The sequence below is a fragment of the Tinamus guttatus genome, unplaced genomic scaffold (assembly GCF_059628265.1).
Source record: "Tinamus guttatus ecotype Peru unplaced genomic scaffold, ASM5962826v1 Tinamus_guttatus_pri_ptg000530l, whole genome shotgun sequence".
NCBI lineage: Eukaryota > Metazoa > Chordata > Aves > Tinamiformes > Tinamidae > Tinamus > Tinamus guttatus.
In genome coordinates, this window is record NW_028289064.1 from 4010162 (window position 1) to 4020582 (window position 10421).

The 10421-nt window shown below is 46.5% G+C and overlaps 1 protein-coding gene across 1 annotated transcript; it reads left to right on the forward strand.

Moving 5' to 3' along the window:
- The first annotated feature begins 503 nt into the window (after positions 1 to 503).
- On the forward strand, positions 504 to 7610 carry PTCHD3 (patched domain containing 3). Its single transcript, XM_088533992.1, has 4 exons — positions 504 to 1231; positions 1393 to 1514; positions 3110 to 3255; positions 6008 to 7610. Exons 1-4 carry the CDS (start codon positions 521 to 523, stop codon positions 7606 to 7608), a joined length of 2580 nt encoding a protein of 859 aa, XP_088390118.1. The 5' UTR covers positions 504 to 520; the 3' UTR covers positions 7609 to 7610.
- The last annotated feature ends 2811 nt before the right edge of the window (positions 7611 to 10421 follow it).

Sequence of the window (10421 nt, forward strand, 5' to 3'; positions counted from 1 at the left end):
GTTTTTAGTTACGCTGATGGATTTTTTAAGGAAGCTGCAAGTTTGCTTTCGCTTTTAGAGGGCTTCTCGATAGAGGAGGCTGCAGCTGCGCATCTAAACGGTTCTTATAAACGCGCTCTGCCTCGCTCCCTCCCGGCTCCGGAGCTTCCGTTCCTCCTGTGGGGAGCCCCCAAGCGCGTCCCAGAGAAGCGCTGCGGGCACCAGACACCCAGCCCGGCAGCGCCGCCGCCGCCGCCGCCGAGGCGCTTCCTCGCGCGCCGCCGCCCGCGGCGGGGCCCGCGCGCCGGCCCCTCCCAGCGCCCCGTAACGGCCGGCGGCGGCGGTCGCTCAACGGCCCCGCGCGCGGCGGCAGCGGCGGCTCCGCGGGGCGGCGGCCGCGGGGGAGGCGGGACGGGGGCCGCGTGAGTCACGGCGGGGGGCGCGGCCGCGGCCCCGCGCATGGAGTTGCAGTCGCCGCGCAGGAGCAGCGGCCGTTGCGCGGCCGCGGCGTGAGCAGAGGCGGCGGCCCCGCGCCGGGCACATGGAGTCGCGGCGGCACTCCGAGGACAAGTGCTCGTGGCACAACGCGAACTGCGTGGAGCGGCCGCTGTCGCAGCTCTTCCAGAGGCTGGGACGGCTGGTGGCCACCTGCCCCTGGCCCTTCCTGCTGGCGCCAATGCTGCTCTCGGCCGGGCTGGGCTCGGGCTTCCAGCGCCTGAAGGAGCTCAAGGCCAACGACATCGAGGAGCAGTTCACGCCGTTGGGGGGCCCCGCCAAGGCGGAGCGGGACGTGGTGCGGCTCTACTTCCCCACCGACGACGCGACGCGCTTCTCGGCGCCGCGGCTGCCCACGGAGGGCGCCTTCGCCGCCCTCATCGCCGTGGCGGCGGAGGGCGCCTCCGTGCTGGCCGATCCGGCGCTGGCCGAGGTGCGGCAGCTGGACACCGATGTGCGCTCCCTGAGCAGCTACGAGCAGCTCTGCGCCCGCCGCGGCGGCGCCTGCGTCCTGCCCAACCCGCTGCTCGCGGCCGGCGTGGCGCCCGCCGCCGTCAGCTTCCCGCTGCACAACGGCACCTTCCTGGGCGCCGCGCTGGGCGGCGTGCGCACGGACGGCAGCGGGCGGCTGCTGGACGCGCGGGCCATCAAGCTGCTCTACTACCTGCGGGAGGGCCCCGAAGCCGAGCGCTGGCTGAGCGACTTCCTCCGCCTCATCCCCGATCTCCTGCACGCCCAAAACTTCCGCGCCATCGAGGTAGCAGCCCGTGTCTCCTGCCCCCGCCGCGGGCGGCAGCGACGCATCCGCTGCCCCCGTTTCGTTTTGGGGCCTCGCGCGGCCTCGAAAGGCGCGAGAGAGGTGAGAAGCGGGGAAAAAAACACCCCACCTAACTCTCCATTTATTTATTCTCATGGCAGGTGTCTTACTTCACCTCGCTGTCCAGACAGGAGGAGTTTGAACAGAATGCCAAGGCGGTCATCCCGCTGTTTTCCATAACGTACTTCCTGACGATAACCTTTTCGATTGTCTCTTGCCTCAGGTAAAAATCCTCTAAGCTCCAGGCCTCTGTGTAACAGCCCCCCAGCTCCTGTACCTTAAATCCACCCTAAATTAGTTCCTGTCCCGGTCGAGGGGTTTCCCTTGACCGGGACAGGAGCTAGCTTAGTGTGGTGCGCTTAGTGCACCAAATGCGGTTGCTTGCTCTTTACCTTCTGCTTGTGCTCCCTGTCTGCTGGCATGGGGTTCGTGCCTGGGTTCAAGAACTGAACACATATTTGAGCTGAAGCTGAGCTGCACATCAAAGACAAGTATTTGGTGTGTACCATTCTCTTCAGAGGTGCACAGCTTGGGCACGGGTGTCTGTTAGCGTGTTCTCTGAAAACATCAGACCTTTGTGGAGTTCTGCTTTCTCCCCTTGTAGCTAAGAGTAGGTTTTGCATGTGTTGGAGCTATTTAAATAACTGAAACCTATGCTGTTATCTTTTGAAGAGCTCTGAGATGCTGTAGCTTCAGCACTGAAAAATACTGCTCAAAAGTAAACATCTTACTTGGGAAACCAAATCAGCATAGATGCTAGGAAAGGGGGCTGTATCACCAAAATTGTGGTCCAGCACATACAGTGATGTTACTCTCTACAAGCTTTCTGGCTTATTGAGCAAAACCTTCACAGCTCAACTCGGCGTGTATAGTGGAAGCGTTCACAGGAAATATGGATAAAAATGAATCAGAAAAGCCCTTATTTTCAGGAAGAAAAAGAATAAATTGTGTTATTTCTAAAGTTATTTTACATCTTTCCTTGCTCCACTTGTAGTGTCTATTTTCATGATGCCCACTGAATGTTAATTCTGTTTAAAGATCAGTTATAAAGGGAAAGGAAGTGGGGGAGGCAGCAGGAAATAAACCATGATAAGTTCTGCTTGCACCTTTCTTTCAACTACCCAGTTCCTTAAGATATAGATTAATCAACACTAACTCTGTGAATTTCAGTACAACTTTAGGCTTACTATAGCAGACACTGAGCCTTGCCCACTGCCTGCAGAAAGCTTGTTCATTTTCTGTGCTGGTGGAAGGTGAATCTTTGTACATTTGAAAGCTGAACTGCAGCATCTACACCCTGTGCTTGAGGAACTAAGCTCAGCTCAGAGGGTGGTAAGTACTACTTACTGGTGTAGTACTTCGATGCAGCATCTTGCTAATTAGCTATACAATTTTTGGATATAAAGCCAGCTCACTTGCAGTCATTTCCAAGGCAGTTTCTACCAGCACACATCCATCCATACCTCCTTGGACTTTCTCTCTACAGCATTAACAGAGCTCTCCAGAGTTGGGCAGCTGTGCTATGCAGAGATTAGTGAGTGATGGGAGGCTTCAACGCTTGTCAGTTCTAGCCTTACTGGCTTTTTAGGTATATGAAAGTCATTTTTTTATCTCCAAAAGATGCAACCAGAGGAGGATCTGGTAGAATTGGTGGAAGCTTATAAGGCTGTCATCTTGCCCTGGAAATGACAGGATCTCTCAAGTTAAGAAATGGCCAACAAATTGGAAAAATCTACTAATGAGACAGTTTCTTGCAATGCCAGTCTGTTAAGTGAAATGCTTGACATATAACTAAGATATTTCTTAAAATATTTGCAGACTGAGCTGTGTAAGAAATAATATCTGGCTTGCAAGCTGTGGAGTGGTTTCTGCCGGCTTGGCTGTGTTGAGCAGCTTCGGGCTGATGATGTACTGTGGGGTGCCCTTTGTCGTCACTGTGGCGAACGCACCGTTTCTCATTCTAGGTAAGTAAAAAATGTGGCAGACACAGATAGGAAGGAAAAAGCGGAGTTAACACGAGTGTGTTACCCCTCCGTGATAAGAGTACATATCATAGAGTGTTCATGCGAGGAGCAGATAGGAGTAGCTGGGGCTTCCTCTGCCCTTCCCCGTGCGGGGAGCCATCCAGCTCGGCACATGCGGCCTGGGAGGCTGCGGCCCTGCCCTGCTGCAGGGGCTGCATTTCACAGAAATAATGTCCCCCGAAGTGCCACTGCTGCTGCAGAAAGGTGTACGTGAGGTGACTGGATGATCATGTTAGCGTTTCCAGCATTGTTTTAGTGTCACTGTTAATTTAGTCCCTCTAATGAACAATTTATTTTCTCCACTTTCCTCTGTATTATCACTTGCTGTTTTCTAAAGGCATATCTTAAGTATTAATTTATATAGGTACCTCTGCATAAGTTCGTCTACCTAAAGTACTCATTAACACTGTTACTATGGGTCAATTTTCTGCAGTCAAAGTGAATTCAGAATTCTCCCCCAAATCACTTGTCCACTACCTTTTGCAGTACAGTGAGAATCCCATCTCTGCTTTTTATTAGTTTCAAGGGACAGAACATGTGTACAAATTATAGTACATTAACCTTGACATAATCGAGCACTTGCATTATGAGGTGAATTGTCATAAATCCTGGTATCATAAATTAAGAGTGCAATCCCTGGTTAGATAAAGTTAGGTCTAGCTTAGATAGTTTAAGCACTGAGCAGAATTGTCTGTAATTTCAAACAGGAAGTTTATCATATTCTGATATGGAATTTGATCAGTATGATCATGAACTAAATTTCATTATGATATAAAATTAAAGTGATGCATCATTCTTAATATAAGGTCTCCTCAGAAACTAGATGTAGTTATTTAAATATCATAACATCACAGTTGCACAGGCTGCTTGATAGCCAAGGTGGAACTTCCAAAGTATCATTAGATAATGTTGCTGAAAATAGTGGGTTTTATTATTATTATTATTATTAGTGGTATTTTTAATAATCTTAACCTAATCCTTTGTACTGTAAATTCATACGATGTTTTCATGCTGAGGAAAGTAAATGGACCTCTTATGCTGTTAGGAACTGTAACTCTTATTAGATGTCTCATGCAAATGTTATTTAGGATGTACTGTTTCCTGCACAAGTCAAATGCATTTTGTATTTGCTTTTGAATCGCTTACTGGGTACCAAGTCTGTAAACATAATAAAGACCCTGGTACATACCTGAGAAAAGGCTTAAAACAGTTTCTGTAGATCTTTATTTATAAAGTGCCAAACTCTTCCTTGGATTAAGATGACATTTGCATTAGAAGCATTACTTTAAAGTCTGCCTGCACTTACAGCAAAATTGGAGCTGCTTTATTTCTAAGGTCAGATGAAGTTTGCATTATGGGAATACACCAGCTATTACACTCAGCAGAATGCTATGCGGAATGCAATTTCTGGGAAAGGCTCAGGGAGGAGAGCCAAAAATAAAAGCACTTCCAGCCTTTTGTATCTGGACCAGCACCCGTCCACTTTCCTGCTGCTGCGTCCTTTGCATCTGGCACTGTTTACCTACCAGTCTGTGGTTTAGCTCTCCACTTCCTCTCCTTCCCTCCCTTCAACTGTAGCTCTTCCTTTGTTACTGCAACTAACCGGTTATTCTCTTTTATATTTGCTCTTTCTTTTTCCCAAGTTTTCACCCAGCTGTCATTTGAAGTGTACTTTCTATTTTGTTGATTAAAGCATCAGTTAGTGCCTGTCCTGAACGCCTGTGACCTAGATGTCTTCCCAGTTTTACAAATAACCTGTCTTTGGGTACTTAATGGCAATCATTTGTGCATGCAGTGTGTACGGATTTCATCTGTTCTTTTATGCTCAGCTCTATTATCTCTGCCTGTTCTATACTGCTGTGATCTGTGTCTTATATTTGTACGATTAGTTTTCAGAGAAGAGACCTGTGATGCAGTAACATTGGCAAAATACTGCAAAATTTGTGATTAAAATCTTGAGAGTTAGAAGAGTCGAGAGAAAATAACTGGGTCTTCCAGTTACAGTTTATGCTCTTTTACTCTTGTTTCATAGCAAAACCTTGAGTCTAGGACCCAGAGTCTTTCTTGCTTCCCAGGACATTGAGTAACATATGCTATCAATCTCAGTGTGAATGGATATAGGAAAGTTAAAAATAAGAATCCTGATGAAAGTAGGGGTCGAGAAATAGCAGAGGTATAAAAGTCTAACCTAGTTGCAGAAATCATGAATAAATGCTCTAAATATCTGGAAAACTGAGATAACTGGTTTGGCTGTCTACAAGAAACAGAATTTTATTGCCTAATTTGTAGCAGTGATGAAGACGATGCCGGGGATGGTCGGAGATGCTTCTAGCTTCAAGGATAGTCCATCATCAGAATAGTCCATGTGTTCTAATCTGTGTCTCTACGTGGCTGTGGGGCAGCACACACAAACCCTTGCCACAGAGGGACTAGGCGTGTGTTCAGGCTTGCAGTGAAATGGGGAGGGATCAACAATCCATCGGGTCATTCGGAGTTTCTGAAATGTAATAAACTCAGCTGTATACAAGGAGTCTATTTTCCTGTATCTGATAAACTTCCATCAGCACTAAAGCCCTGCTAGTGTCCTGGTTTCCTTAAAGTTCTTTGCTGACTTGAGTGCTTTTGTACTTTTGTTGATAACTAGTGGAAGCTGACGTGTCTAATGCTGTGTTATTTGTTTCTCCTCTTGCAGGAGTTGGTGTTGATGACATGTTCATCATGATCGCTTGCTGGGAGAAAAGTGTCAAGGAAGTAGAAAAATCAGACACTAAGGCCCGGATGGGTGAGACTTACACCGAGGCAGCGGTTTCTGTTACAATTACCACTCTCACAGATGTTCTAGCCTTCTTCATTGGCACCTGGACAGCTTTTCCATCTGTGAGATCATTTTGCCTTTACACGGGCACTGCTTTTATCTTCTGCTATGTATACACGCTTACCTTTTTTGGGGCAATTCTTGTACTTAATCATAAAAGGGAGAAAAAAGACCGCCACTGGATAACTTGCATGCCTGTGAAAACAGATGAAAATAAGTCCCGCTTGTACAATGTATGTTGTATAGGCAACTGTTCCGGGGAGTCACCTGAGTCAGAACCAGAACATCCAATGAGCAAATTTTTTGAAAGATACTATGGTCCTTTCTTTACCAATAAATGGGTCAAGCTGCTTGTGGTATTGCTGTATGGAGCATACGTAGGGGGTAGTATTTATGGGTGTACTCAGATCAAGGAAGGCATAGACCTTCGAAATCTGGCTACTGACGACTCTTACGTTATTCAGTACTATAATGATGATGACAAATACTTCTCAGAATATGGACCCAGGGTCATGGTTGTCGTCAATGGAAGTGTAGAGTACTGGAATGAGTCTGTTCGAGCGGCCATTGAGAATTGCACGGAGAACTTGGAGGACATTTCCTATGTAGATAAGAACCTCTCAGAATCCTGGCTGGCAGTGTACACAAAAATTGCTCAAATGGCTTCACTAAATATAAATAACAAAGATATTTTCATTACAAATTTATCTACGCTGTTCCGATTTTATCCAGATTTTGAGTGGGACATCAACAAGACTCAGGATAAAATCGAAGCTTCACGTTTCTTCATTCAAACTGTGAATGTCACCACAGCTGTTGATGAGAAAAATCTTTTAAACAAGCTGAGAGACACAGCAAAGCAGTGCAGCATTCCGTTAATGTTGTACCACCCAGCATTCATCTACTACGATCAGTACCTGGTCATAGTGCAGAACACCATGCAGAACGTGCTCATTGCTGCTGGGGCCATGCTCATTGTGTCTCTCCTGCTCATCCCCAACCCCTTCTGCTGCCTGTGGGTAACGTTTGCCATCGCTTCCGTTATCATTGGCGTGGCCGGTTTCATGACATTCTGGCATGTCAATCTAGATTCCATATCCATGATCAACCTTGTCATCTGTATAGGATTTTCGGTAGATTTTTCTGCTCATATTTCCTATGCCTTTGTTTCAAGTGAAAAGCCATCAGCAAATGAAAGGGCCATAGATGCTCTGTACATGTTAGGTTACCCAGTACTGCAAGGTGCGATTTCTACTATATTAGGAGTAGTTGTATTGGCTGCAGCAAGAGCATACATCTTCAGAACATTTTTCAAGATTATGTTTCTTGTTATTTTGTTTGGGGCTCTTCATGGTCTTGTTTTTATTCCAGTATTTTTAACCTTTTTTGGAAATTTCGGCAGATCACGCCCCAATCCAGTACCTGAAGAAAACCTCAAGACAGAGACTAGGTTTGGGGATGATAAAGACTGTCCATAATTAACTTAGTTAAATGTAAAATATTACATATTTAAGTTAGCGTGGTTAAACTAAAATGCAATAACCTTAAGAGAATATAAGACGTGAGAAGTAAGAGAACAGAGAAGACATAAAAGCCACGCAGCAAATAACAGAAGGTTAAATTAAAACATACAGAAAGGATGGATTTGAAACTTTATTTCTGTCATTTCCTCATTTTTGTGCATCTGTCTGTGTAATCTTAATATTTTTCAAGCATTTTGTGAATTGTTTACTGACTGAAACAAAGTTAAAATGAATGTGAACACTGGGTATTGTGCCAGCTCTATGTGCTGTTACAGGTTTGTCAGGAAATGCACATGTAGGAAGGAGGAGCAATTCCTCTTCACTTGCATTTCCTGGCTATTTATTTTGGTGATGTAACTGAACCCCTTACTGGACCTAACACGAAGTTTCTGCAGGAGGCACAAACCTTGGGGTCTGTGCAAAGCTTAGCAAGCTCCCAAGGTCCCAGCTCCCTCAGACTGCAGCTATTCATAAGCCCTGCAGAGATTTTGCCTTCCCTAAGTGTCCCTTGTGCCCTCAGAGCCTGTGTAGACTCAGTCACTTATTTTGCATTAAAATCCTTCTTTTCTTGCTGTTTTTGTTGTTAAGATTAAACAAGATGTTATTTTAACAAGTGTGTGCCGAGTTTCTTTTTGGCTGCGGTTTCCAAAAGTATAAACTGTAGAGGTAAATCTTTGACAGGGCAAGGACTAACCAGATAGATGCCACCTGTAGCCCTCACTGAGGAAAGAGGAACGATAAACCCCTAAATGCAGTTGTGTTCATCTGTGACAACCCTTTCCTGTGATGAGTCACAAGAGTAGAAAGCCAAGCGCTTTCACACGAGAAAATATATATATACCTATATATATATTTTTAACTTGTAGGAACGCTACACTGGGGCCAGACTCTTTTCAGTGGTGGCCAGTGATAGGACAAGAGGAAACGGCCGCAAACTGAAGCACCAAAAGTTCCACAGGAACTTAAGGAAAAATTTATTTCCTGTGAGGGTGACAGAGCCCTGGAACAGGCTGCCCAGAGAGGTTGTGGAGTCTCCTTCTCTGGAGATCTTCAAAACCCGCTTGGACGCAGTCCTGTGCCACGTGCTCTAGGTGACCCTGCGTGTGCAGGGGGGTTGGACTAGATGATCTCCAAAGGTCCCTACAAACCTTAATGATTCTGTGATATAATTAGTTGCCAATCTAACATGCTACTTGCTAGAGATCAAATGAGCAGTGATAAGTAACGTTTGTGATTTTAGAAAAAGTTGAATTTGAAAAAATGTTGAATGTTAAAAAAAGTTGTGATTTTAGAAAAGGTGGGGAGGAGGTTCTAGGAATAATAAACCATTCAGTCCAGTTTGCAGCTGTGACTTGATTCTTCCATCTGTATTTTAAAGCAATTGCATGAGATCTGCCTAACCTGTAGACGGGGCAGAATACTGCTATTTGCCATCATTTATGAGCAAAATAGACCTGAAATTAAATCACTTTTTTAAAAATAGTAAGTTTTCAATACAAGTTAGAAATACTAATTTCACAGCAATGAATCAGGCTCTAGACATTAAACTTATTTTCAACTCAAAGCAATTAAGACAGATAAATGACAAAGCTCTACTTCCTTCTTTGAGGGTTATTTTAAGCAACCAGTACTAGAAAGCGTCTCTAAGCACATCCAGAGGAAGAGGGCAAGCTACCTATGATTCAATTGCTCTGTTTCTACAGCTTATTTAGTCTGCTGCTACCGAAACAAAAACACCCCACAAATAAATACCCTCCTGCCCTACCTCTATATATTCCTAGCATTAAGGCTAGCATAAAAAGATTCAGGCTTGAAAAGCCACTGTGAAGTTTAAGCTGAGCAAAGTCCTGACACAGCTGCTTAGCAGCACCCAGAAGCAGCAGGCCTTAGCAGAAGCTGGCAGCTTTATCTTAAATTAAGGGCAGAATTAAAGGGTATATGTTTGAAAACGCCAAACCACAGAATAAAGCACAAGTTTGAAGTTCTTGCTGTACCTACGTGCTGCAGGGGTTGTGACGAGCTCAGGATTTAACAAGCGAGCAGCCCATCCACGCACCTAGCTCTGCTCGGCTTCGGCCTCCGACGGGCCCATCGTGGGCTCCACGCTGGGTGCAAGCGGACGGGGTGGGAGCAGGGCCCATGGGGGCGACTCGTGAGGGAGAAGGCCATGACCTGCCTTGTGCTGCTCACAGCAGCTGCGAGGGGAAGCAGCCCTTCGCTCACCAGAGCGTCGAAGGAACATGGAGCACCTCTGCTCACGTGTATTTGACAAGGGGCAGCAGCTGCTAGGGGCAAGAGACACCTCATGAGACATGGGGATGCACACAAGGACATAAATGAAGACAGGTGAGGAGACAGGAGGATGCTCTAAAGCAGATACAAGGAAAACATGAAAAGGCACATGAAAAGAAAGAATTGGAGGAGACTTGTGGAAGGGGACATTGCGAGGACACAGCTGGAGATGCACCCTTGGGAAGAGGTGTAACCGCAGGGAGCCTTTGGGCAGCACACACTGGCATAGGGGCAGCCCCAGGAGGTTGCAGGCCCTGGCATGAGGAGTCAGAGCACCAAGAGGCAAAGACCAGCAGAAAGGAAACACTCCACGGGGTCCCCAACCTCCCGCTTCCCTCAGCCCTCATGGCCCCAGCCCTTCCATGAGGTGACCCACAAGGTGACACAGGGCAAAAACAAGGGACCCTGAGAGCAGAGAGGGGAAAGGAGATGTGTGAGCCTGAGAACAGTGAGGAGAGGTTGTTTCCAGACATGCT

Bases quoted from the DNA above. Each gene is read 5' to 3' on its own strand.
- PTCHD3 (XM_088533992.1), top strand. From the start codon at position 521: ATGGAGTCGCGGCGGCACTCCGAGGACAAGTGCTCGTGGCACAACGCG. The intron at 1,515-3,109 runs GTAAAAATCCTC...AAATATTTGCAG, and splicing joins TCGATTGTCTCTTGCCTCAG to ACTGAGCTGTGTAAGAAATA. The intron at 3,256-6,007 runs GTAAGTAAAAAA...CTCCTCTTGCAG, and splicing joins CGCACCGTTTCTCATTCTAG to GAGTTGGTGTTGATGACATG.